The sequence below is a fragment of the Oenanthe melanoleuca genome, chromosome 27 (assembly GCF_029582105.1).
Source record: "Oenanthe melanoleuca isolate GR-GAL-2019-014 chromosome 27, OMel1.0, whole genome shotgun sequence".
Taxonomy (NCBI): Eukaryota; Metazoa; Chordata; class Aves; order Passeriformes; family Muscicapidae; genus Oenanthe; species Oenanthe melanoleuca.
This window is the reverse complement of record NC_079360.1, coordinates 3,026,416-3,052,423: the sequence shown is the minus strand read 5'-3', so window position 1 is coordinate 3,052,423 and position 26,008 is coordinate 3,026,416. Positions and strand designations below refer to the sequence as shown.

The 26,008-nt window shown below is 58.4% G+C and overlaps 3 protein-coding genes across 4 annotated transcripts; 2 read left to right on the top strand and 1 right to left on the bottom strand.

Annotated features, from left to right (window-relative positions):
• Positions 1-282: 282 nt before the first annotated feature.
• On the bottom strand, positions 283-12,134 carry EZH1 (enhancer of zeste 1 polycomb repressive complex 2 subunit). The gene is made up of 20 exons (XM_056511824.1): positions 12,051-12,134; positions 11,405-11,525; positions 10,938-11,066; positions 10,524-10,643; positions 9,880-10,000; positions 9,024-9,194; positions 8,059-8,161; positions 7,621-7,784; positions 6,765-6,856; positions 6,025-6,199; positions 5,419-5,615; positions 4,919-5,010; positions 4,348-4,388; positions 3,781-3,906; positions 3,088-3,266; positions 2,497-2,592; positions 2,043-2,124; positions 1,836-1,916; positions 1,636-1,720; positions 283-1,526 (listed from the first exon to the last, which is right to left on the bottom strand). The coding sequence occupies exons 1-20, from the start codon at positions 12,059-12,061 to the stop codon at positions 1,466-1,468; spliced, it is 2,247 nt and encodes a 748-aa protein (XP_056367799.1). The 5' UTR covers positions 12,062-12,134; the 3' UTR covers positions 283-1,465.
• A 2,155-nt stretch (positions 12,135-14,289) lies between these two features.
• Positions 14,290-19,015, top strand: RAMP2 (receptor activity modifying protein 2). 2 transcript variants are annotated; one of them, XM_056511898.1, is made up of 5 exons: positions 14,290-16,569; positions 16,716-16,866; positions 17,864-17,977; positions 18,377-18,479; positions 18,592-19,015. In XM_056511898.1, exons 2-5 carry the CDS (start codon positions 16,806-16,808, stop codon positions 18,845-18,847), a joined length of 534 nt encoding a protein of 177 aa, XP_056367873.1. In that variant the 5' UTR covers positions 14,290-16,569; positions 16,716-16,805; the 3' UTR covers positions 18,848-19,015. The 2 variants fall into 2 exon arrangements, with proteins under 2 accessions (XP_056367873.1, XP_056367874.1); XM_056511899.1 differs by having other exon boundaries at positions 16,487-16,573.
• A 244-nt stretch (positions 19,016-19,259) lies between these two features.
• Positions 19,260-21,989, top strand: VPS25 (vacuolar protein sorting 25 homolog). Its single transcript, XM_056511897.1, has 6 exons — positions 19,260-19,409; positions 19,532-19,677; positions 19,757-19,810; positions 20,201-20,289; positions 20,780-20,855; positions 21,350-21,989. The coding sequence occupies exons 1-6, from the start codon at positions 19,363-19,365 to the stop codon at positions 21,460-21,462; spliced, it is 525 nt and encodes a 174-aa protein (XP_056367872.1). The 5' UTR covers positions 19,260-19,362; the 3' UTR covers positions 21,463-21,989.
• The last annotated feature ends 4,019 nt before the right edge of the window (positions 21,990-26,008 follow it).

Genomic DNA, 26,008 nt, shown 5'->3' with positions numbered 1-26,008 from the left:
CCCTGCACCAAGGGAGGCACCACATTGACAAGAGCAATTCCTGGTCCTGGAGCAAGATGCAGTGAGCTAGGGCTAGAGGCAGCTCAGCTGCTGCTGCACACACACATCATGTCCTGCTCTCCCCACCACACACCTCTGCCCCTGAGCCAGTGTGATTCAGGCAGCGTAGCACCGGGTCACTCATGATTCCCCCTGGACCCTGGGAGCCATGTCAGGGACAGCTGAGCTGAGCCCAGCAGGCAGGGGACAGTCTGGGGAAAGAGGCCAGCAAGCAGGGAAGGGTCTTTGCTACCACTTTATTATGACAAAGGCTACAAGCCATTTTATTTAAAGTGCATTATTATTACCATTATTTACCGTCAACAAACCACAGACACAAGCCTGGCATAGTGCAGATATTGCCGAAGTGGCAGAAGACGCTTAGGCAAGAGCAGGGCTGGCAGGAGCTGGGCAGATGGAGGTGGCAGGGAGGAAGGTTCAGGCAGATGCTGGGATACAAGCACTGCTCCAGACAGACCTAAACACCTCCAAGCTCCAGGGGGCCATCACAGAAAACTGGAAGGACAGACAAACAGCCTGGCCTGCCATGGCAGGGGACTTAGACAGCATGGTGAGGTCTGGGCCAGGGAGGGCCTGGCTCCCGGGCAAACCCAGCACCTCTGTGTGTTCCTGGACTAAACAGCTGGGAGTGGGCTGGGGCCCTGGAGCCAGGTCAGGGCTCAGCCAGGCTCCCCATGTCATCCTGGGAACCCAGCCCTGGACACTGGGAGCACAGCCCAGCACCAGGCCAGGCAAGAGGCTGGTGGCTTATGTGGCTCTCAGGGGACAGCCCCAAACTCCAGGTCACCCCAGGCCCCATCCAGCTGCTCTGTCCCAGGCCTGGAGCAACATCCCTGCAAAGCTGCTGACGGATGCAAGACACCTGGGATGCCTGCAGTCCTTCCACCCCAAAATACAGGGCCCAGCTACCAGCTGAGGATTAGTTTAAAGTGCTTTTTTCTTTCCTTTTTGCATGGGGTACCAAGGCTAAACTGCATCCTGACAGAGAATATTTCCCCTTTATTCCCACAGCCAGGGGGTCACAAAGCCCAAGGAACATTTCTGAGAAGTCTCCCCTGGGTCATAACAGGCAGTGACTGTAACAGCTCAGTGGCACCCCTACTCAAAGTATCATGTTGCATAGTGCTGCTCTCTCATCCCCAGGCATCCCTTGGTGCCACTCCAGCCACAGTCCCCATGGCAGTCCCCATTTCCCAGCCAGCTGGGGCAGAGGGGATACCACCCTGGGACAGCCATGGCCCAGGGGCTGCTTACACTCCCGCCCCAAGTCTCTCTGGTGTCTGGATGGAAAGTAGCACTTGTGACGCACACAGCAGCAGGAACAGCAGCAGTCATGTCAGCGTGAAGCAAACATGGCATTGCTTACAAGGTGCAGCAGCAAGGTGTGCCAGAACCACCCTGGAGCTTAGATGATGTCCGTCTCCCTCTCTATGCCGACATACTTCAGGGCATCTGCCTGGCTGTACCTACAGGACAGGAAGTCATGGCTGCAGCAATGACCTCCCATGCTCCCCACAAAACTGCACACAGGGTGGGGTCAACCCTGCAGCCCAAGGTCCCTGCTGGCCAAGGTACCTGTAGTCAAAGAAGAGCTCCTCTCCTGCCTGGATGGCTCTCTTGGCGAAGATACCAATGCGGTGGTCTCCATTCACCATTACAACTGCAACCAGAGATACAACACCAGAGACACAACATCAGAGATGTGCAGCCTCTGCCTGGGCTGGAGCTCTTGCAGCACCATGTCCTGCCTGGCCTGGCTGGGCAGGGGTCCTCACCTTTCGCATAGCAGTTGGGGTTCACTGAGTGGTTGGCAAAGCGGATTTTATTTCCTTTGCGAGTAGCGTCAACAACAAAATCTATTAAAGAAAAAAAAAGAAGGAAAACATGGTGTAAGGAAGGCCAGGACTGCTGGCCAGGTGGGCAGGCTCAACCCATCTCTTGCCTGGGTGACCTTTCCACCCCTGGCAGTCTCAGGAAGTTACCATTGTTGAGGTTGAAGAGGAAGCTGGACATGTACTTGTCGTAGACCTTTCCTCGTCTGTCAGCCTCATCCTGTGAAATGAGCTGTAGAGGGAGATCACCTTGAGAAACTCAGCAGCTGAGGGCTGAGCTGGCTGACCTGCCACCTGGAAACACCCTCCTGCTCTCCCTCCCACCTCATAGGCAGGATCTTGCCAGGATTCCCAGGGGCAGGGCCAGAGCAGGGCTCTCAGGCAGCAGCACACACAACACACTCCATCCTCCACAGTGGAGGGCCAGAGGTGCTGAGAGGTGTCCCCAGAGAGCACAAGGCTCCATCTCTGGAGCTGGTCAGTGAGCCCTTGGGCACAGCCGAGCTGGGGAAGGCAGCTGACCCCAGAGCCAAAGGAAGCTCTCACACCACACACAGCCCCCATGTGCCTGACCAGCAGCCCCAGCACAGGCAGCAGCACTGACCTCCCCGCAGTACTCGGAGATGAACTCGTTCTTCTGCACAGCCTCCTTGATGAAAGTCCCCCAGCCAGCCACATCTGATGGGGCCAGCAACAAATGCTGGAACCAAAATAAAAGGATATGGGGAGAGATGGCAGTTGCAGCACCTCACAGCACACAGATCATGGGGACAGAGGGGAGCCAGTGTCCATCCAGCATTCCCTTGTTGTGGTGAAACACAGCTCCCTATGGACTTACATTACATGGAGCTGCACAGGACCTGACACACACTAATTTCCAACTTTCTCTGAATTTCCCTTTCTTTAAATGCGCAATTCCTTGCTCTGACCAACAGAATTCAAGACTACATCTTTCTCGAGTCACTTTATACACTCCCTTGCTCTCATCATTCCTCATGTAACTCCCATCTCCTGATTTTCACATCCACAATCCCTATTCCAGAGTAAGTGCTGCAGAGATGCAAGGCAGAGCAGCTTCTATTCCAGACTCTGTTTCAACTCTGGCAGCTGCCAGAAGTAGCTCTCCCCGTACACACATAGCAGCAGCTGTGTCAGCTCTGCCTTGAGGCAGCCCCTGCCACACTGCTGTCCATACCTTTTTGAGGCCTCTCTGGATGCTGCAGTTCTTGCAGGAGACCACCTTGCAGTCCCAGTGCTCGGAAGCGCCGCAGGTGAGGCAGAGGTCTGGGTCACACTCCCGCACAGCCAGGTAGCAGGGGCACTGCTTGGTGTTGCACTGGGTCTTACAGCGGCAGCCTGGGAAGCGGTTCTGACCTGCAGCAACACACGCCGTGGGTTTGCACTGTGAGGTCTGGCACAGAACAGAGGGGCCATGCAGGGTCTCTGCCCCAACTGCTCCTCCCAAGCCAGATCTCGCCCTGGCAGGCCTTGGGCAGGGACAGATTAAAGTCTGGCTCTTTTCTCCATTGCAGAGCTGAGAATGGAAATCCAGACAGGAAAAACAAACATGGCAGAGCAGTGACCCAACACCCATCCTAATTGCTGGAGGCACATCCTGCTCACAGGGGACCAGCAGCAGCACCCACAGGATACGGACACAGGGATGAGCACTAACAGGAGTGTCTCTCAGCTGCCAACAGCTGCATGGCAGCACAGAACCTTTTTTTGTTTGGATTTTAGTAGGCTGCTAACAGAACTGCTGTGGATGGACAGAGCAACAAGTGCAGGAATAAAGTAGGCCCCCAGCAAGTCCCAGCTCTGCACCCTTCCGACGCTCTGTGCCAGAGCTGGCTGCTTTCCTGCCCCATAGTCCTTGACCTCTTCTTACAGTCAGGGTTGCACTGGCAGAACTTCTCACAGAAATTCTGAGTCATGATGCAAGGGCAGGAGCTGTCACAGGGATGCTCAGGGTGATCACAGGGCTGGTAGTTGTACACTTGGGTCGGTGAATTATCTAGAACAGGAAGAGAAATGCCAAGATTGGAAGCTGCATGTGCAGGAATCTTTCCAAAGCAGCAAGTGGAGGGCACTGGAGCAGAGAAGGTGCAAGCTGCCTATCTGCCTGCACTGGGAGGGGAGTCTGGCAGCACCCAGCTCTCACAGGCACACACATGGCTGTGCTTATTGACCACAGCCCAGTCCACAGCAGGGCTGCACACCAGCCCTCAGCCTCCTCCTGCTGCAGCAAACCCTGCTGCAAGTGCAGCCTCAGCAGCCACTGGGACAGCCACGATGCCCCCAGCACCCCAAGGAGCCTGGCTACGGGTGTCACTCCCCTCCACACTGCTGGACCTGCCAGGCTGGTGAGCAGGGCACAGCCATTTTGCTGCAGCAGTTGGAGCTGGAGAACTCAACCCTCACAAACCTCCCATGACACAGCCACAGCCAACACTACCTTTCTTCAGCTGGATCTTCCTGCAATGAGCAGCCCACAGCCTGCAAAAGGAGCAGAGAAGGTTGAGGGGATGCATTTGCCATCAGGGAGAGCCGCCACTCAGCACCAGCAGCCGGCACAGCAGGGATGGGCCAGGCAGATTCATGCATTAATGATCAGCAGCCACCATAAAGTGGAGACAGATGAGAGTGACGCAGCTGCAGCAGAAGCTCTTCAAGCCAAACACCAGAGCCAGAATAATACTGGACACATTGAGATCAACACACAAAGTGGGTTACAAGTTAGGGAGCTGAGGCTCCTGTTAGGGAAGTGGCACCAGGACCAATAGCCAGTGCTGTCCTATCTTTGAGCTGAGCCTGGGGCTGCAGGGCCACTGAGCCCCACCCCAGCCAGAGCAGCAGCCCTGGAGCAGGGCCAGGGCCAGCGCCCAGCAGCAGCCCCAGCAGCCCCATGTGACAGCAGGACGTGCACACAGATGGGAGCCAGATGGGGATTACCAGGAATGCGTTGGCACAAAAAGCAGCAGATCTGGTTGCATTTTAAGAACAAAACAAGCTTGTCCAACACTTGCCTGTGCTTCCTTTTCTTCTTCTGGGATGGATTCATTAACTCATTTGTTGGCAGTTTTGTTATAAGCGATTCCTTCACTGCAAACTGAAAGACCTACCGAAGAACAGAAGCAAAAAGAAGAAACAAGTTCAGTGCACTCAAGTTGTTTTATCAAAAGCATAAGGAGAGTGTAACTAAGCACAGCAAGGGCTCCCAGGCCTGGGCCCAGAAAGCAGCAGCTCTGCCCTTTTCCTGTCTATGGTACACTGCCTCCTCCTGCCTGGAAAATGAGTGTCTGCACACCTGGCTGTGACACTACACATGGGAGAGAACCCACAACACCGGCACACAGGGCTAACTCTGCCAACAACAGCACTGCTGCAGAGTAACACCCTGAATTCCAAAAGCATTGATATGGCATCTTCCTCAGAGGGAGTTTGTGGCAGAGAAATAAAAACAACAGGCAGTGGCTCAGGCCCTGGCCCTTTTCTTGCTGCTGCATTGCCTGCTCTGGGTACCCACCTGCTTGCAGGTCTTTGTCCCCAGCAGCCTGGCAATTGAGCAGAAATTGTTGAAGTAGGTCCCATGGAAGACACGGAAGAGTGACTCCTCGGCTCCCGTCCACTCCACGGGCTCCTGCGGTGTCTCCACTGCAAACAGCTGGGAGGAGGCCGGGCTCAGCTTCTGCTTAGTGGGGGTTTGGCAGCGGGAGTTAGCCTCTGGCAAGAAAGGCAGATGTTAAGCCAAACACACCCTGGAAGAAGGCACCTAGCCATCATGGTTCTGGGGGGCAGTGGTCATCCCCTAGTGCCCTGCAACCTTGCACTGCACTCCCAGCTACACACTGCTGCTTCTCATCAGGCACAGTGCTCAGGAGCCAAGGGCTCACTCTGGTCTTTGCAGGTCCCTGCAAAGCTCTTGTTTTGCCTGGCAAAATTCCTCCTTCCTGGGAGAAGATAGTGAATCCCACAGCAGCAAGGGCAGGGATAGTGTTCCTCTGGTTTGCTGGAAACCCTGACTGCTAACTCCAAATTCTCCAGCTGTGCAGGAAGCAGAGGGAAGCATGGGAGAACTCCAGCTGCCTGCCCTCACAGAGAGGAGTGGGGTGTCTCAGGACTGGCACCATACCCGAGGAGCTAGAGGCCCACTCGTTGCCTGTGTCCCGGTCGCTGTCGCCCTCCCTGGTCTCAGTGACAGCCGGGGTGTTGGAGCAGGACGCGCCCACCACGTGGTGCCGCCGGCGGCGACGGCCTGAGCACTTGGATCGAGGGTTGTGCAGTGCAGCAAACTCCTTGGCTCCTTCCTGCAAGCAGAGCAGAAAACAAGACAGGTGGCAGATGACCAGGGAATGCAGGAAGGGTTTTCCACAGGCCCTGGGACAAGCCCTGTCCTGCCAGCACCAAGAGAAGGTGGAAGAGGCTGGCCATGTGTGGTCCCTTCACAAGTGCCAAACCCTGCCATCCTTGTGTTGCAGGTTCCCACTTTGTTCCTTCTGGCATCACTGCCCAGTCAGCAGAGGCTCCTTGGCCCTGAACCCCCAGCTCACTCCTCTGCATCCTCCTGCCTTCTCACTCTGCTCCTTTATAACATGGGCTAAACTTCTCTAACAGTGCACTGAGTCCAGAGAAATCATCTGTCACACAATTTCCCATCTGCTAGTTCTGGAATTAGTCTTTGTTGGAGATCTGCTATAATATGCATCTGGCAAGGTCTGCATTTGCATTCATGCTCCTCTGAATCCAACAAGGACCAGAGCTAATTCTGAAAAAAATCACCCAAGTTGCGAAAAAGATCCACAGAGCTCTGCAGAGCAGAGGTGGCCAGGACACTTCTCTCATGGTTTCTAAAGCAGTGACACAGAAACATACCAGCCAGAGGAAACAGTCTGCGCCGCAAGGATCTGGCTCAATCTTGGTCTCTCTATTCTTTCGTTTGTACACATTAGGAGTAGCATGAAAAGCTGAAAAAGTAACAGTTATCTTTACTATTAGCATTTTCCAAGAGTCTTCCCCCACTCTGCAAGGGACAGGAAGAAGGAGCCTGTGTGCCTGAGGGTTCCCCTGGCAGCGGGGCAAACAGACCCACAGGGTAGCCCTGCTCTAACCCACAGCGGGGACTAGGCAGCTTGGGAAGGAGAGGCCATAGGACAAGGATCAGCTTTCGCACTGAAACAAAAAGACCACATGATATTAATATTGTATCTTTTAATAAATAATTCACTGGAAAAAGTCCTGCGACTTCCCAAAGAAGCCCTTAGACCTGGAGAACAGCAGGTCCAGCAGCTAAATCAGTATCCAAAAGGCTTTGGCAGGACCAACCGCAGGAACATGACTAAGACGAAGCTGTAAATTCCAGGGTTGCAACAAAACACAGGGGCATGTCCAGACTTTGGCAGTGAAACATTCATGTCTTTCACTGACGAGCTTCTGCAAAGCAAGAGCAAAGTCTGGTGGCGGCAGGACTGCAGCACAAACCGCCGGGAGCTCGGACGCGGCGTGCTGAGCGCGGAGAGGGGACGGCCACGCGCGTCGGTCTGCCATCCATGGGAGCAGAGAGCGGAGCGTCTGTACAAAAGGCTTCTGGGCACCTGTCAGCTCCTAAGGCCCCACTGCAAACTCATGAGGCACCACCCTCCAGAGACTCCAGCACGGACTAAGCAAGGTGTGCAGAGGAAAACTGAGGAGAAAGGGCTCTAGGGAAGCGTCCGGCTGAGGTGGCACTTACGATGCAGGAAGCAGTCGTATTTGAAGCAGCGGCGGCAGAAGAGGGTGTGAAAGGAGTGCAGGGACTGCTCGCGCTGCACTGACTTGGCACACGGCCCGTCGATGTTGGGAGTGCACTGCGGCGGCAGCACGTTGGGGTCTGACACCTCCGTCAGCTCCCGGTACCTGGTGACAAACACAAACACCCAGGGATGTGCATTCCCCAATTGTGACAGCTCTACATGCCCATCAGGCCCATCAGGCCCATCAGGCCCATCAGGCTCTGGCCCAGGTACCTCAAGGCCAAACTGCAGTTTGTAACACTCAAAATACACTCTGCCCACAGAGCCTGCAGGCACTGAGCTTTGTGGCCCAGCCAGCCCACAGTGCTGGTCTCTGAAATAAAGATTTCAACTCTTGCTAAGAAAGGGAACAGACAACCAGTGCAGGGATTTTCTACCTTTCTTTCATATCCTCTGGGAAGCCATACTCAGGAAACATGGAAGAAATAGCAGTGAATATCATGTCATTAGGGAATCTCTTCTTGGAACACTTCTTGTTGCCTACAAAGAAGAGGAGACAAAATTCTTCAGCTCAGCTGATGTGGATGGGTCTCTCCTTCTTGCACAGAGAAATTCCCGAGATGCTTAGGATTGTATTTTAAAACATAAATGTACATGCACAACAGATAAACCTTATGTCCTGCAACCAGGCTGAGGTATTTCCAGAAGCAGTGCTACGCCACTTTCAGTGCAGCAAGATGTACTGCTGGAAGTACCAACTTTTCTTAAGTGCTATTACTATTTATTTCTGCCATGGCAGAACTTGCAGACAATGCTTTTCTACATCCACAAAAGTGTTGGTGTATGTGCTGCCCACATCACTACAGATCAAGGACAAAGACAAAATTACCCATCAGCATTCAGAAGGTCATCAAGGACACATGAAAATCCCACAAACTAGAGCTTCCTCTAGGCAACAAGAGCTCCAGGTGGCATAGGAGAGGGAAGAGGAACACTAATACATGGAAAGCAGGTCTGGAAGGGATTTGAAAACGTCCATCTCCCTGCCTCCCACAGAAACAGATTCACCCACATGTCCCCAACAGGTGTTTGCCAGACCAGCACTTGAAAACATCCCACAGCCTCTCAGATAACAGCCAGCTCTGCTAATCTCATCAGGAAGTGGGTTTTCAGATGACTCATCTAAATTACTCCTCACCACACTTTCAGATGGTGATTTCTTCTCCTGTCCACAGTGGACAGGGAGAACAAACCATGTCCCTTCTGCTACAGAAGCCAAGCTGGAACTACTCTTGGTGACACATTAACAACCCTGTGATGGCAGGAGAGCAGTGCCCAGTGCTGTGGGGCAGGACAGAAATGTGACCAACATCATCTCCACTTCTCTGGGGGCTAAACCCACCTTCCACTCCACGCTTTCTTTTCCTTGTCACTGGCAGCTCCTCTTTTCCATCCTCCTGCTTCACCTCAGAATCATTGTGTCCTTCCTCTTCCTCGTCCGAGTACTGATTCAGAGCATTCACTAGCTCCAGGAACACAGCATCACTGATAAGGACTGAGCCTGAGATCATTTCTGAAACACACAGAAGTGGGAGTGCCACCACCTTTCTCATTTCTCGCCATAGCAAACCACAAGCCAATGTGCTCTGCTACCCACCAGAGCCTTCCTCTCACTTTTTTGGGGAAAGTGGGATTTTAGCACTACAGTCAGTAGTGGTGTATTGTTTTCAGCAATCTCAGGACAGGCCACACCAGTTTTCTCTGTCTTCCTCCTCACTGGGTAATTTTATGATGGGGCAGGCAGCGCTTTTCATTGATTAGACTCTCGGCTAAGGCAACAAGCAGAACAGGGTTGCTGAGCTCCTCCCCCTCTAGCATATTTTCAGAATCCCAGAGGTCGCCTGTGAATCCCTATACACAGGAGGACTGGCTCCAGAGCACTCCAGCCATTAAAATGAGTGAGGTACCCAAAGGCAGGGATGTGCCCTTGCAAAGGAGAACAGCAGGCACCATCCTGTTTCCCTGCTCTGAGAGCTCCCACAGAAAAGCTGGCTGCTGCTGCCACCTTTTGACTTTTGAACTGCCTGGATACGTTATTTGCAAGAGACTGAATCCCAGAACCACAGGAAGGTTTGGCTTGGAAGGGATTATAAAGTTCATCATATTCCACCCCTGGCATGGATAGGTCACTAGACCAGGCTGCTCCAAGCCCCATCCAACCTGGCCTGGAGTGGCCAGAGCTGGTTGCTCCCAGTTACCTTCCTCTCCGTGAACTTTCCCATCATAGTTATTAATGAGTTCTTCAATGAAAGTTTCATCTTCCTCCTTCACCTCGTCACCCATGTAAGGGATATTGCACAGAACTGTTTCATCCTCCACCTGAAGAGAAATCAGACACAAATCAGAAAAGCAGTGGTTGCTGACCCAAATGGGACTGTGCCCAAGGCTTCTCTGGTCCCTCAGACCTGCCAACACAGTGCACAGCAAAGGTCCAGATGTGTCATCACTGACACATCAGTGCTATCCCACTATAACCCAGTCACAAATGAAAAGACCTGCCTAATAAATGAAACTCTTCATATAAAGGGAAATAAAAATCTTAGGAAAAAATACAAACAAACAAAATCCCCTTAAAAAACATATTTACTCCTTGAATCCTGTGAAGCAATGGTGACTCCGTCAAGAAGTCACATGTAAAAGAGACTACCTGGGTGAGTGTGGACACAAGGCTGGTTTGTGGGATTCTACAAAACAAGCAACTAAAGCAACACTTTCCATCATCTCTCAAGCAGATGTGGCCTGAAACAAGTGGGATGAAGAACCAGTTCCCAACAATCAGATGTAATAATCAGATGCAGCAATCAGATGCTGACCTCACTGAGATCCCGCGCTTCCCACGTACCATGAAATTCTGCTGAAGAGGGGACCAGGAGTACATAATGGGCACCAGTGCCACTGTGTTCAGGGTCCTCATGTACAGTGTCTGGCTCGAAAATCCTGGGAAAATGCTCTCAACAGTGCACTGGAATACAAGTACAGAGAAGGTCAGTGAGGAACCACCCTGGGAGGCTGCCACAGCCTGAGGAAAACTGAGTTCAGGACGAACACAGAAGCCCGACATCCACCCGGTGAACTCCATCACAGGAAAAAGCCTTGGGTTACTTTTTGTCCATTTCTGCATTCCAGAAGTGTGAGGCACAGCCTGACACTGACTTAGGACAACACAGACAAAAACTTATCCCATATCCCAACAGTTCTCTGCAGAGTCCTGGCTCCAGTCCCCACTTGCTGTTGCTGCCCCTTTTCCTCTGCACACCTGTTTCAGGAATGGGTGCCCACTGACTGGCTTCATCAGCTGCACTGGTTGCACTCGAAGCTTCTTCCAGTCTTCATTAAGGATTTGAGTCTTTTCATGAACCTTTGCAAAGTTGGCCACAAAGAGAGCCTGAAAGGAGAAAAGGAGTTCTCAAAATTTAAGAAAACCCATTGAGAACTCCCACAGCACTGAAAGAGTTCATCAGGGAGAGCCTGTAAAAAACAACTGGAAATGAGCTCTCTTGCTGCAGTTACACCAGTGCTTGTTCAACGGCCTCATGTGTGCGACAGCTGCTGCCCACACAGCTCAGGACAGAGCATGAGGAGAAGTAGCATCTCTTCCCATTGATCCAGCTTGCAAGTCAAGCACAGCTTATCAATTCACCTTGCTAACACCCTCTGGCAGCACTCTGAGCTCAAATGAAACCTTTTTGAGGCATCTCAGCCCAGTCCTTGCTGTGACTGTACCTTTGCTCCCATATTGGCCTGGAACCTCTTGAGCTGCCGCAGACGCATGTACTCGGACTTGACTTTCCTTTTCCAGTACATGATACATTTGGATGTCGGAGGAGTGGTAATTTCCATTTTTCTGTAACAGTACAGAAAGAATAAATATTAAATAACAGAGAGCTCAACGCTGAAACAAGTGATATCAGAAAAACACTCTTATGAATGGGAAAAACACTCTATGCATCATAGACTTAAACCAAGCAAACCAACACCGTGGCTCTGCAGTGCTCCTGACTGCCGAAGCGCACGGACAGGCCCGGGACAGCAGCGAGCTGTGGTGCTGACCAGAACCGCCCGCTCCTGTCCGCCGAGCCCCCGGGGCAGCACGTGAGCCCGGGGGCAGCTGGTGTCCCCGTCCTCCCCCGGGACACGCCACCGGAGACCCGCGGGTCCACTCCAGCCGCCCTCCCTGCCGCTCCGGCCGGGCCCGAGCGCTCTCCACGCCCGAGAACAAGAACCGGAGCGAGCCGAGGCCAGCGGCGCCGCCAGGCCGGGGGAGCGGGTGCCAGCCCCGAAACTCCCTGTCCCCGGGGCCCGGCCGGTTCCACGGGGACCCGCTGCCCCCCAGGACCCCCCGGGACCTCCCGGCCCCGCCCGCACTCACTGCTCGGCCATCGCGACAGGGGGAGGCCGCGCGCCCCCGCGACACTGCGCGCGCGCCGGCCCGCCCCGAGCCCGGCCCCCGATCCGCCTCAGCCCCGGGCCCGGCCCCCGATCCGCCTCAGCCCCGAGCCCGGCCCCCGATCCGCCTCAGCCCCGCCCCCGCCCCCGATCTGCCTCAGCCTCGGGCCCGCCCCGAGCCCCGCCTCAGCCCCGGGCCCGGCCCCCGATCCGCCTCAGCCCCGAGCCCGGCCCCCGATCCGCCTCAGCCCCGCCCCCGCCCCCGATCTGCCTCAGCCTCGGGCCCGCCCCGAGCCCCGCCTCAGCCCCGGGCCCGGCCCCCGCCCCGCCTCAGCCCCGGGCCCGGCCCCGCCCCGCCTCTGCCCCGAGCCCGGCCCCGCCTCAGCTCCGAGCCCGGCCCCCGATCCGACCCAGCCCCGAGCCCGGCCCCCGATCCGAGCCAGCCCCGGGCCCCGCCCCCGGTCAGCCTCAGCCCCGAGCCCGGCCCCGCCCCGCCTCAGCCCCGGGCCCGGCCCCGCCCCGCCTCTGCCCCGAGCCCGGCCCCGCCTCAGCTCCGAGCCCGGCCCCGCCCCGCCTCTGCCCCGAGCCCGGCCCCGCCTCAGCCCCGGGCCCGGCCCCGCCCCGCCTCTGCCCCGAGCCCGGCCCCGCCTCAGCTCCGAGCCCGGCCCCCGATCCGACCCAGCCCCGGGCCCCGCCCCCGCCCCGCCTCAGCCCCGAGCCCGCCCCCGCCCCGCCTCAGACTCGAGCCCGGCCCCGCCTCAGCCCCGAGCCCGTCCCCGCCCCGCCTCAGCCCCGAGCCCGGCCCCGCCCCGCCTCAGCGCCGAGCCCGGCCCCGCCCCGCCTCAGCCTCGAGCCCGGCCCCGCCTCAGCCCCGAGCCCGGCCCTCGCCCCGCCTCAGCCCCGGGACAGGCCCGGCCCGGCCCCGCCCCTCCTCAGGCCCCGAGCCCCGCCCCGCCTTAAGCCCCGGGCCCCGCCCCTCCACAAGCCCCGGGCCCGGCCCCGCCTCAGGCCCCGCCCTGCGTCGCCGCCGCCGGTGCCGGTGGGGCGGGGCGCATGGCCTGTCTCGGCGGAGCGGAGCCGTTCTAGCCTGGAGGACATCCCTATCGGCTGCAGGGAACGGGTTAAGCGCGGCGGCTCAGTGCCGTGCCCGCCCATTCTCGGTGTGCCGGGGCCCTCCCGGCCCCTATTGCGGGCCCGGCCTCGTCCCGCGGGAAGCGTTTGGTGGGATAGCGCCGTTCCCGTCCGGTTCCACCGCCCTTCGGGCCCCGGGACAACCTTTCCCGGCCTGGCCACGCTCCTCGACGAGCCGTCCTGGTGGTCCCGGCTCCCTCTGGCCCCACCGCCGGGCCCCCCTGTGGCGGCGCCGGGCAGGAAGCGGCTGCTGGCGGCAGCTTTCCTGCCCCGGGGGCCCCGGCGCTGGGGAGCGGACAGAGCTGACTCCTGCCCCGGCGGGGGCCCCGTCCGTCCCGTGTCCGTGCCCCGGGGCACTCCTTCCCCGCGGCTCCCGCAGGGGACGAGCAGGGCCGGCGCGCGCCCGCAGCCCTGCATGCCGGAGCTCCGCTGAGCCAGGTGGGACGGGGACCCGGCGTCCCCCGACCTTCTCAGGCATCGGCTCGGGAGCGGGCGGACAGTGCTGGACGGGCCGGGGTCCGGGATAGATGCCCGGGGGACGCCCAGCCCGGACGCAGGGATCATGCTGTCGGGAGGATGAGGATGCTCCCTCAGCTACGGCTGCTCTGCTGCCTGCTCCTGTCTCTGCTCCCCTGGGTGCGACAGAGGCAGCTGGGGGTACTGCACGGAGGCCCCAGGGGGCTGGGCACAGGGTCTGGCAGGCAGAGAGTCCCCGCAGGGCCCCGGCCTATTCTATCCTCTGTCCCAGTGCAGCTGTGCTGGGGGACAGCTCACCTCTCCCCTCCTGGCCTGAGGATCTCTGAGGAGGGCTTGCTATGCACTTCTCTGCCCCCAGGGCTGGTGTTGGCTCAGAAGCTTCTCTTCCAGGCTGCAAGGGCCAACCAAGGCAGAGCCAGGAGCCCTCTGCTCCCTTAGCCCCTTCACCGTTACTGTGCTCAGCTCGGCCTGGGAGGAGGAAGAGGAGAGGGTCTCTTATGTACTGGGACCACCAACTGGGCACAGGGGCTGTTCCTGGCTGTGCAGCCCTGGCATCCTGTGTCTCCTTTGCTGCAGGGGATGGGAACGCTGAGCATGGGGATCTTAAGGATGAAGATAGAACCCCGGTGCCACATCCGAGGTGGCTCCAGCCCTGGATTCTGCAGCAGTGCTATAGTGGGGGGCTTTACCACTGGCAGAGCAATGTCCAACACCCCTTGGACCTCACACGGTCCCACAGGTCCTACCACCACCAATGGCACAGTCTGTCCTTCCAGGTGACTACTGGATGAGGATGGTGAGTACAGTTGCCCTCTTGTCATCCCAGCTGTCCTCCCCATCCACTGCAGACCTCGGAGAAACCCGTGCAGTCTGTGCTGGGGCTTGCAAGAGCCTCAGAGCCCCACTCCTGGCTTGGCTGAGCCCCTGGGGCCCCCACAGTCACAGGCAGCCCTGACAGCCCTAGTGTGTGACCCCTAGGCTCTGTGTTGAACTGCACAACAATCAGGGTGCCTGCCTCATCCTGGGCAGAGTCCAGGGGTGATCCCAAACAGCCCTCCTGAAACGACACCTGGGGGGAGAGCTGGAAGTGGGGCAACATCCCAGGATCTGTCTGGTGCCCTGCAGGACCTCTGGAGGTGCTGGTGGTACCAGCCCACTGCCAGGACACTTACCAGGGCTGGATCCCCCTCTGCTGCTTGGCCCCCCTTCCATGTCACCCTCATGGCCATCCCCAAGAGAAGTCACTGCCACTTGGACCAGATCAGCAGGTGGTTCAGCATCAGCCCCAGAAGTGCCACACGCACACTCAGAGCAGGGCCATCGCAGGGATGTGTCCCCAGCCCTGCAGGTTGGCCTTGTGCTGTCCCCTCCACAGCACCTACAGTGAGCTCTCCAGTAGCACCCAGCTGGCCTGAGGCCACCCTCAACACCTTCCTGCATGTCCAGGCTGAATACTTCACCAGCTGCACAGAGGCCAGGCTCCCCACGCTGGGCAGTTGGCCCCCCAGTGTGGCTGTGGCCAAGGGGCTCAGCTGTTTCATGCCCCTTGCAGCTGCCCTCACACTCAGCAGAGCCCGGAAAGTGGTTCAAATGCCTGTCTCCTGTGTGCCCCCAGGTGTTTGAAGGGCCAGCGACAGCCTCCATCCCACCCAGTCCTGGTAACTAATGAGCGGGAGGAGAGGGCTGAGGGTGACAGTTCAGAGCAGGGATGGGGAGTTTGGGATTCCCTGGGGTTGGAATGGCACGGGTGAAGGCTGAGCATGGGGCATCTGCCTGGGGGGAACACTGGGAGAAGAGACCCAGGCAACAGACCCTGCACGGACCGATCTCCTTCCTCGACACCTCGGCTGGGGGCTGGCAGGGAACGCCGAGGATGCCAGGCTGGGTGGGGAGCCCAGGCTCCTGGCAGGCAGCCACCGTCCTGTCCCTGCCCATCCCCTCCGGACGCCCCAGGAGGGGGGCGGCCGTCCCAGCCCTGGGGCTATGCTGAGATCATTGGGTGTCTCCCTGGCAGAGGCTCCTGCCACCCGCCTGGAGGCTCCGCCGTCTCCACCAGAAAGAGGGACCAGGGGCTCCAGCCCTGCAGCCACTGGAGTGCTGGGGATGACTTCCAGATGTGGCCACTTGCCCGCAGTAGGTGGTTGCTGCAGGCCGGGAGGCATCACAGAGCTCTGCCAGGACCTTTGCTGTGGAGCTGAAGCCCAGTGCGATCCACAGCAAGGAGGGTTCCTGCAATGCACTCCAGTCCCTGTTCTTGGTGCCTGAGGTGGCTGTTAAAGGATAGACTTTGGGCTGTGCTCTGCCCCTGCCAGGCGTGAAAGGAGCTCACCCAGCCTCAGCCAGGTCCTGTGTGGGAATGCCGCAGACCTGCGGGCTGAAGTCACCCTCCGTGAGGGGGGACATGGGCCCCTGGGCAGGAACTGCTCCAGGAAGGGGGGCTCTCGCACAGTCAAGCAGGCGCCAGGCTGGACAGTGCAGGAGGAAGGCATTGGGGCCAAGGACTGGCAGGGTCGGCCAAGTGTCTGCCCTCTCCCCACCTCCTCGGCCTCGTGCCTGGGGGTAGGTTGTGTCCTCACCCTTCCTTCCTTGGCCATGGGCAGGAGCTGGGGCTGCTCCGGCAGTGCTGCCTGTGGGGCAGGTGCCTGGGTGAACCAGAGACTGCGGTTTTGGGGCCGTGGGTCCCCCTGCTGTCCCCAATCCCGGGCGGCAGCGCCCGTCCGGGGACATTGTGCTTTCCCGTCCACTCCCCCCGCTGCTGGGCTGCCTGCCCTCCACGCAGGAGACGAGGGATTTCACAACCCAGCCCAGACAGGATTAAAGAGAAATACACAAGTAAACAAATCGCGGCCTCGTAACGCTGGACGTGCTGTGCAGGGAGTGGATCCTCCAGGCCGGTGGGTGAGGCGCGGGCGTCGTGGGTGCCGGGGTGCGGGAGCGATGCCCGCGGGGGCCGGCACCGCACGGGACAGGGCAGGGTCCCGCCGGGAGAGCCGCTTCAGAGCAGCACTGAGCAATCTCATTTTTCACACGTCTCCTGTAGTCAAACTGCCCCTGTCAGAGGAAAGGAGTTGCTTCCTGTTATTTCCATTGAAATCCCTGTCCCGGTCGTTAGCCGGCAGGCTTTGGCAGGATGGCACCGCGCGCGCACATGAGCTCCCGCCGTCTCTCCCAAGGGCTCCTGCTGCTCTGCGGTAAGTGCGCCGGGCGCGGCCCCGGGGGCTCCGCGTCCCGAACCACCCCGCACGTGGCCGCCCTCCCACTCGGAGGGCCTGGGGCCAGGGTCTTGACTCAGCCCGCCCCATCGCCCCACCCCAAGATGGAACCAGCCTGTCAACGCTGAGGTTAGTTGGGGCAGCTATCGCATGGCCAGGGGGCAGTGGCAGGTGAGCCCCGGGTGCTGTGGGGCAGCTCCCACCACGCTCTGGCAGGGAGCCCTGCCAAGAACCGGGCTGGAACAGGAGCTGTAGCACCACACATGCCGAGGCAGGGGGGCTGCATGGGGACATCAGGGACAGAGGTCGGGACAGAGTGGGGTACCCTTACCACAGCAGTGGACTAGCCCAGGAGCACCCCGTGGCCAGTGCCCACTCTGGCAGTTCAGCGTGGAGCCAGCAGCAGCGCCCCACACTAGAGACCAGCAGCTAAGGGTGGAAGCTGGATCGAGCAGTTTCCTTGAGCTTTGGGGCTCCCTCAGGCCAGGCAAGACATGCCCTACGCCCTTGGCAGGCTGTGCTGGGTGTGGGACTGACGGCAGGCAGAGGGGCTCTCCTGCAGTTTTGTGCTGTGGCCAGTGCTTCCTCTTCCTGCCCCAGCCCTGTCCGGCTGCAACGCAGCACCACGCTGGCTCCCCATGGGTGGGGCCCCAGTTTGCCCCCATGCTGTGACCATGGCCCAGGGTTCGTAGCCCCCAGTCAGCCCCTCCAAACCTTTGGATAGCTGCCTGTAGACTGGCTAGCCCCTCTCCACAGCCCCTGCTCATGCTGGACGCCCTAGCCCCCAGCACGTGCCAGGCTCTGGCTCCCTGTGCCCCACCTGCCAGCTCCAGTGTCCCCTGAGGGACACCCAAAAGCAGTTATTTCCTCTAGATTCAGCCTCTGCCAAGGTAGCTCCTGCACATGGAGCCCTATCAGCACCCTTACCTTTCCCAGACCCTATGACCCCTCTTATCCTGTGTCTCTCCCTCTGCAGTGCTCCTGGGACACACTCAGACAGTCCACACGGACGCAGTGACAACGAGCTCCGGCCAGGATGCTGGGACAAGCCCACCTATGGCCATGTCCAACGGGACAGCCCAGTCTATGTGTGAGTGTTGGAGTTCAATGAGAGCTGGGCAGCACTGTAGGACAAATGGTGCCCTGGTCAGGGTTGGTCCTGTGCCACAGAATAACCCCTCCTTTCCTCTAACCACCCCAGAAATAGCTGGCCTGTGCCATGAAGCCCTTGCTGCCACTGCCCACAGTGGGGGCAGCCAGCAGCAGCCTGCCCTCCCCCTGTGCCCCTGGCATTGCCCTGGCCTGCTGCAGTCTCCAGGCAGCACCCCAGGGCTGCTGTGGGGTCCATCTCTCACTACGCTGATGTCTCTCCCACGGGCCTGGGCAGGGCTCCATATGCCAGGTGTCACCTGGTAGCAGGGCTGCCCCTGCTGTAGGGGTGCATTGTGGGCAGAGGCATGCTGCTCATGTTCAGCACCTTTCCTCACAGACGGGAATTACACCGACTTCACACTGCAGTGCTGGGATTACTTCGTCGACCTGATGAGGAATGTGAGAACATCGGAGTTGTGCGAGTGGAAAGTCATCAGCAGGTATAGAGCAGCAGACCTTCCCCTCTAGTAGCAGGGTGCAGGGGCTGGGCAGTCCAGAAGGGGACTGTGCCTCTGGTGTCCCATCCTCTCGGTGTCCCGACTCTCTTCCCAGGCCCTACAGCGAGCTGCAGGCCTGCCTGGAGTACTGGGCTGAACGCCTGAACTACAGCTACCCCAACGCACTGGCAGAGCAGTACATCTTCCAGAGCCATCACCGCTACTTCCACAACTGCACCCTGGAGCACCCGGTGTACTTCGACCCGCCCGAAGATGTGCTCCTGGCCATGATCATCGCACCCATCTGCCTCATCCCGTTCCTCGTCACCCTGGTCATCTGGCGCAGCAAGGATAGCAAGGCGCAGGCCTAGAGCTGCCCTCCCGTCCCGCGTCGGGGCACGGACCCCCGGCTGCGGGGCCGCCCGAGCACCCGAACCGCCCGGTGGGCTCTCGGGGCCACCAACCCGCGCTGCTGAGGCGGCCGGTTCCTCCTGCGCCTTCCCCACCCTGCGGCTCGGGATTAAACGCTTCTCTCCCCACGCCTGGCGCTGGTTCTTCGGCCGCCCGATCCCTCTACGGCCCCGGCCCGGGCCAGATCCCACCGCAAGCGCCCTTCTGGCACGGCTCTGCCGGCAGCTTCTCGCCACAGGGAAGCAGGACCAACAGCGGGCACTAGAACCGGGATCGCCGCCGGCCGCGAGGGGCGGGGCTACACGAGGGGCGTGGCTACACGAGGGGCGTGGTCGTTCGGAGGGGGCGTGGTACACGGGAGAGGGCGTGGTCATGCAGGGGCGGGGCTTGATGGCGGGGCGGGGCCCCTGCCGGACCGGAAGCGGGGCGGGAAGCGGCGGCGGCGGTTCCGGTGGCGGCGGAGGCCGTAGCGGCGATGAGCTTCGTGTGGCCCTGGCAGTACAGCTTCCCACCCTTCTTCACGTGAGCACGGCCGGGGCCGGGGCTGGGACCGGGGCCGGGGCCGGGGCTGGGGGATGCGGGGCGGGGAGCGCGGGCCGGGGGTGCCGGTGCCCATCCGCCCCCGTGCTGCCCCGACCCCGCAGGCTGCAGCCCAACGGCGAGACGCGGCAGAAGCAGCTCGCGGCCTGGTGCGCGCTGGCGCTCGCCTACAGCCAGCAGCACCGGCTGCCCGCCATGACGGTACGGGAGGCCCAGGACATTCCGCTCTTCGCCAACCACCGCCTCCAGCGTATCCTTTGGGCCCGGTGCCCGCGCCCCCCGAGCCCCTACCCCCCGCCTCCGTCCACGCCTCCTTAACCCGCGCCCAGGGAAGCTGCCGCTGGAATCCATCCAGGTGGTGCTGGAGGAGCTCCGCAAGAACGGTGGGTGCCTCGTCCGTCCGTCCGTCCGTCCGTCCGTGCTCCCTCCGCAGGGCAGGGAGGGCAGCAGCCGCTCCGCAGCTCCGTCCCGGGGCCGGGGCTTGTCCATCCCGCGGGTGTGGACTGTGCCCCCGCCCGATCGGCTCCTCTGCCCGGGCTGCTCCGCGGGACCAGCCCTGCCTTTGCAGGCTGCTTTAGCGGGGAAGAGAGGGACAGAGAAATCACTTTCTGTAGACACGGCAGTATTTAGGAAGTCGGAGTGAACTGTAGGGCAGGGGCTGGTCTGTGAAGCTGCCTCCGGGTGCAGTGTCTGGCACATGTCCTGAAATCTGCATGTTTGATGCTTATTTCAGACTTGTGCTCTGCTTCAATCCCTGTGCCCATTGTTTCTAGGGAACCTGGAATGGTTAGATAAGAACAAAACCAGCTTTCTGATCATGTGGAAGAGACCGGAAGAGTGGGGAAAGCTCATCTATCAATGGGTGAGAGCACGGGGGCTGCACACCCACACCATGAGGACAGGGGGTCCTGGCTGCCACTTGGGAAAGAACACTGCTTGCTTCCTCACTGCTTTTACCCTTCTCCTTGCACTTCTCTCTGTTGCAGAGAGGTGAGGACTCATTAGCAGCTTGTCACTTGCTGTGAGCTGCAGTGTGAGTGGCGAGTGTTTTTGTCCACCCCCAGTGCTGTTGGCTGTCCCTGGTGAGGACAGGGCAGTGTCACTGCCTGGCCTCTGTCTGGCCCAAGTTCTCTGTGAAGCACACAGGCAGGAAGAGCAGAGCAGCAGGAGAGGGCCTGTCTTCATTCCCTCAGGCTGCACCTCCTGACCCCTCTGCCCCAGCATGTCCAGGGTGCTTCTGCTTTTCAAGAGCTGTGCATGCTCCATGTTACACACTCCAGGATGTGTGAGAGATCAGACCAGGATGTTCAGCCACATGGATGAAGTTTGCTATGTTGCCTTTGTGTTTCCAGGTGTCAAGGAATGGCCTGACCAACTCTGTGTTCACACTGTACGAACTGGCCAGTGGAGATGACACAGAGAATGAAGGTAAAGTTGGGGCTCGTGTTCTGGAGTAGGTTTTCAGAGCACACTGGATTGGAGCATGTAAACAGTTGATTGCCAGGTTACAGTTTTGTGGATTAAATATTTTGAAATCCCAGATGCAAACTCACCCTTTCCCACCATTGGCGCATACTACTCCAAATGCTTTTATCATGTTGCAGGATTGTCCCCCTCTGTAATTGCATTTGCATTGCCCCTGTGCCCAGCATTTTATCTGGTGTGGTGAGGGGTGTTTTTTTCTCAAGACAAGCTCCTGCTCTGCATTACAGGCAACTGTGACTCATCCCTGTTGTCTGTTGGCCTTTAGGCTCTGTTCCTGAAGCAGAGATGATGAGCCTGTCAGTGTAGTCATGACTCTGGGTTTGCTGTAGTGTTATGGTGCTCTTCAGAGCCCTCAGCATCACTGCCTCCAGTCCCTGGACCTCACAAGCCTGTTTGTTTCCTGATGCTATATTTTTTTTCCTGTTGTCTTTCCCTAGAGTTTCACGGCTTGGATGAGGCTACGCTGCTCCGTGCCCTGCAAGCCTTGCAGCAGGAGCACAAGGCTGAAATTATCACACTGGATGATGGCCGAGGTGTCAAGTTCTTCTGACAGGAGCCTCCTCCCCTTCCCTGCTGCAGTCTCAGGTCTCACTGCCAAGTGTTGCTCTCTGGGCCTGGCTTCAAACTGTGACTGCAAGTAGCTGCATCTCGGGATTTCTTGGGGCAAGATGAGTCTGCAAACTCTTCCAAAGACTTAGGAATATCCTGAGATCCTCTGTCTGTCTGTTCTCCCTGTTGATGTGTTTGAGAGGCTAAAGCTGCTCTAGGCAGTTCTGAGAAGGACCACCCAGAAGAGAAACTGGACTGCTGCTGGTTCCTGTGATGGCCTCAAAGCAGTCCCAGCTGGCTGGCCAAGCTTGGCCTAAAAGAGCCCCCCTGTATCCCTGCCAGCCACGTGCCTGGGTCCTGCAGTCCTACTGCAGTGCCAGGGGCTGAGGCAGGAGCAGTGGACTGGCCATTGTTGCTATGCTGTGGAAGCCCTCAGTGGCAGAAGGAAATGCCTTTGCTGCCAAGCAGGCTGGGGGAAGCCAGGGAATTAATTTCAGGTGATTAAAATGAGATGTATTTATAGAGCAACCTGGCTGTTTTCATCTATCTTTATTTTTCCATCAGAGGCAAAACAGAGCATTGTACCAGATTTCTGCCTTTCAGTCACATTTCCTCACTGCCTCAGGGAAGTGCAGTGCTTCCAGGGTGGGAAGCAGCAGCACAAGTGGGTTTCTCCACTTGGCAGAGTTGTGGCCTGTGGGGGCCCTCGCTGCCCTTGTCAACGTTTACTTTAAATTTGCATGTGCAGCCTCCTGGAAACCCCTGGGTCTGTGCAGAGGTGATGAGGTAAGCTCTGTACCACTGTGGCTGGGAGAGGCATGACTCAGCTTTGGGCTCTCAGTGCTGAAACAAAGTCCCCAGCTTGTGAGAAACCGTGGCCCAGGTGCAGTCACTGACCCTGTCAGTCCTGGGGAAGCAGATGGCTGTGTTGGGGCAGGATCACCTTTCCCTGATCAGTGTGTGCATGTCACTGGCAGGGGCTGGGGGCAGTGCTGGAGTGACCTCAGGTCAGAGCAATGTGGTCAGTCTGGGGGTCCAGCAGAGCAGATGGTGCTTGCACCCCACAGGCTGCCACTGGCTGCCCCTGTCTGACATTCCCTGCCCTTGGGAACAACCTGGCACTGGCTCACCTGCTCCTGACAGCTGATATAATTGTTGAGGAATTCTCAGTGTAGGCAAGATACTGGAGTCTAGGGGCTGTGAAATGTAAAAATTTGTTTTTTAGCAGGTGCCCATTGACCTGAACTTGGTGGGATTGCTCCCTGGTGTGGGCACATTGCTCTGGAACTGTGGCTGGAGCCCAGGCTTCCTCTCCATGCTGGGCTCAGCAGTGCTGTGGAGGAATTCCTGAGTGCCAGCACTTCTCTGCTGGCAGGAATGCCAGGCAGAAGCACCAGGAATGCTTTGTGAGAGTCTCTGACACAATGAGCTGGTGTGGTCTCCTTTCTGAGGACCATCACCCCTGTGAGCTCTGTCATGGTCCTGCCAGAGATGGTGCTGAGCAAACCCAGCAGCAAAGGCTGTGCCATGGCATGTGCCCTGAGCCCTGCAGTCCATCTGTCCCCACAACTGGCACAGGCTCTGCCCAGCCCAGAACTCTGCTTGATCAGAGATCATCCCTCTATGTCTGCAGCCACCAAAGTCTCTCTGTAGGATTCATGTGCTCCCAGTGTCTGCCCTGTGCTTGTTTCCATGTCCAAGATCTGTCTCTGCCTTCCTCCCTATGCCACCTGCATTGCCCCTGCCCTCTGTGGTTGCTCTGTCTGCCCTGCTGCTCTTGTACCCCTGCAGGGAGCAGGGTGCTGTGCCTGAAGGTGTCTGTATTTGATCCCAAACAAACCTTCAGCAGCCGGGCCGGGAGTGTCTGTTCCTGCTGCCTGTGTGCAGGATGCCGACCTCCCAGCACTGTGTTCCAGGCTGGGAGTGCTGTATGTAACCTGGCTGTCCTTGAGGGAGTCTGTGTTCTTAATTAAATTTGCTCCCTTCTTAGGAAATGGCTGATGTGACATTAGATAAGCCTAAACCCAGCTTTTCATTCCAAGGCGCTCCTGGCAGCAATTCCCTTCTCTTTTTCAGCTTCCTATTTAGTTGCTTACTCAGTGAGGGGGGGAGGAGGAGGAAGAAGAGTACGTCCCCTCTGCAGAGTGGACATTGTGTAAAATTCCTTTTCCAAACCCTCTGGGCTGGTTACCAGAGGCCACATCCAGTTTTGCCTTTGAGGGCCCCGTGGGACCAGCTTCCCTGGGCTGGGCAGTGCTGCTGCAGAGGTGTCACTGCTGAGGCTGTGGGATGGCCCTGGGAGTGGCAGAGCCACTGTCAGCTCATGCTGCTGCCCTGGAGGGAGAAGATGTCCCTCTGAGGAGGTGCTGTCCTGCCCAGCCACACAGCCCTGGGGAGGAGCTTGCTGGAGGAGGTGGCTCAGGATGTTTTCGGATGGGGAGGTGGCTGACACAACCCCCTCCTCCAGCCTGTGGCCCCTCAGAGGCCCTTGCCATGTCTGGCCGTGGTGATTAGGGCTCGCTGGCCAGGGCGAGGCAGAGCTCAGAGGGGCTGGGGCTGAGATAAGGCACTATCAGGCTGGGCACACTCGGATCCCACTGGTCAAGGAGGAAAGATTCCAAGAGAGGTTTTACTTTATGCAGCTGCTTAGGAGCAAGAACTGCTTCAGTTTGATAACTTTATATGTTGGGATAAATGTGCAGGTGGGTCCCATCTGTGCCTCTGGGCTGAGGAAATCCTGTGCAGTGATCTGACCAGGATTACAGCCACAGCTGAAGTTTGGATGCCATCTCTGCCTCCCTAAATTCACATGAGTTAGGGTGGGAGACACAGAAGGTGCCATGGGTATGAGGTGGTGAAGCCAACTGTGAAACAAGCCCTGAGTGTCTCTGGAGCTTCCTGGGACAGGCACCCTGTGCTGTAACATCCCAGATGTGCATCCCCTTCATCCAGACCCATCCTAGCCCCTCTCTGATCCTGCCCCAAACTCTGGGATCAGAACAGACAATTCCTGGCAGGGCTTGGTGGAGCCTGGAGCTGAGCAGGGCTTTGATTCATGATCTAATTCTGAGGAGAGTGATTACACAGTCCCCTGTACTCTTTCTGGCAGCCAAATGCAGGCGAGAAATGGGTTATGTTCCCTGATTGTGGCGGTTCCTCAAAGCAAAGGCTGGCACTGGCACCTGCAGCCCAGAAATGTCACCCTGATAACGCTGGGGAGCTGCAGTGGGCGCCTGATTGTGGAAAAGGAGCCTTCTGGTTTCAGGCCAAGCTGGCTGCAGATTGGTGTTCCTGGCCAGGTCAGAAGACCTGTTCCCCTGCCTGAGCTGCTTCCCTCCTACCAAGTTCTTGTGTGGAGTGGCATTTGGGGGGATCATTTAGGGAATTTCTCAGACCTCTCACAAGGAAGGTGTGGGAGGGGACAGTTGGAGCCAACTTCACCCTTAATTTCCTCTCCTGTCTGCAGGGGCCTCACTGGACTGAGATACTCCCCTGCTCCTCTGGGATCTTCCAAGGCATCTCATTTCATGATGGAAACCCTTGATAAGGAGACATGAGCCTGCCAGGGACCAAGCTGAGATCCCTACCTGGCTCTGTGACTCTTGTTGGAGAGCTGGGGCTCCCTGCCAGTCTGGGCTGTGCTCCTGGGCCTGGACAGTGCATGGGCCCTGGCAGGGACCCCCTGTGGGGGCAGCCACAGAGTCAAACTGCACGGCCTCGGGGAATGCTGAGAAGTGGGCAGGTTCTGGGCAAGGCTCACCTGAACAAAGAGCATTATTGAACAGAGCTGAGTCAAACCATGTTGCGTCTCACAACCTGAGAGTCACCCATGGCAGGGCCACTGCAAGCACTGCACCTGTGGCCTGTCGGTCTTGGCCTTTTGGCTCCAGTGGCCATGGGCACCCGGTGCTCCAGCAGCAGGCAGGGCTGGTGCTGGACATGGTGTTCTGCCAGCACTGCTTGTTCACCTGGGGCCGTGCCCCTCGTGCTCCAAGGAGTGCAGGGCTGTCTGGGGATGTGGTTGCTGCTGCCTGCTCACCGGCCAGTGCTGCTCGAGCAGCTCTTGGCAGGGAGGCATCCCTCAAACTCCTGTTGGGAAGGAAGTACCTGGCTCCTCTGGTGCTGGAGAGGAAGCTTCAGGCAGAAAGAGCTGGGTCGGGTGGGGGTAGCAGAGCAGAGATCAGCACTGCGACACAGGCCGGCCAGGAACATTTCATTAAACGCCTGTCCCTCCCTCCTGCCAGCGGGGATTTGTGGGGAGCAGCCGTGCGGGACGTGGCCACAGCCGAACTGCAGGTCAGCAGCCCCAGTCACCCGGCGTCACCCTGCGGGTGCCAGGTTGGCGTTTAAGAGACCGTGACTGCGTTCCCTTGTCGATCCACTCCTTAATGTTTCCGGTATCGTTGAGTAGAAACAATCTGACCTCAGGGAAAAGAAATTAGCGGTGGCCTCAATCGCTTTGTGTTTTGTGTAAACAGCCTCACCGGCAGAACAACCTTCTCCTTCAGCTTGGAGGGACAACACGCTCTTGTCCTGCTGTTGGCTCC

Coding starts and splice junctions, on each gene's coding strand:
- EZH1 (XM_056511824.1), bottom strand. Junction 7,785..8,058: donor CCAGAGGATATGAAAGAAAG/GTAGAAAATCCC, acceptor GTTTGTCACCAG/GTACCGGGAGCTGACGGAGG. Junction 1,527..1,635: donor GAGCTCTTCTTTGACTACAG/GTACCTTGGCCA, acceptor CCTGTCCTGTAG/GTACAGCCAGGCAGATGCCC.
- RAMP2 (XM_056511898.1), top strand. CDS start 16,806: ATGGCACCGCGCGCGCACATGAGCTCCCGCCGTCTCTCCCAAGGGCTC. Junction 16,867..17,863: donor AGGGCTCCTGCTGCTCTGCG/GTAAGTGCGCCG, acceptor CTCCCTCTGCAG/TGCTCCTGGGACACACTCAG. Junction 17,978..18,376: donor CGGGACAGCCCAGTCTATGT/GTGAGTGTTGGA, acceptor CTTTCCTCACAG/ACGGGAATTACACCGACTTC.
- VPS25 (XM_056511897.1), top strand. CDS start 19,363: ATGAGCTTCGTGTGGCCCTGGCAGTACAGCTTCCCACCCTTCTTCAC. Junction 19,410..19,531: donor AGCTTCCCACCCTTCTTCAC/GTGAGCACGGCC, acceptor CCGACCCCGCAG/GCTGCAGCCCAACGGCGAGA. Junction 19,678..19,756: donor CGCCAACCACCGCCTCCAGC/GTATCCTTTGGG, acceptor ACCCGCGCCCAG/GGAAGCTGCCGCTGGAATCC.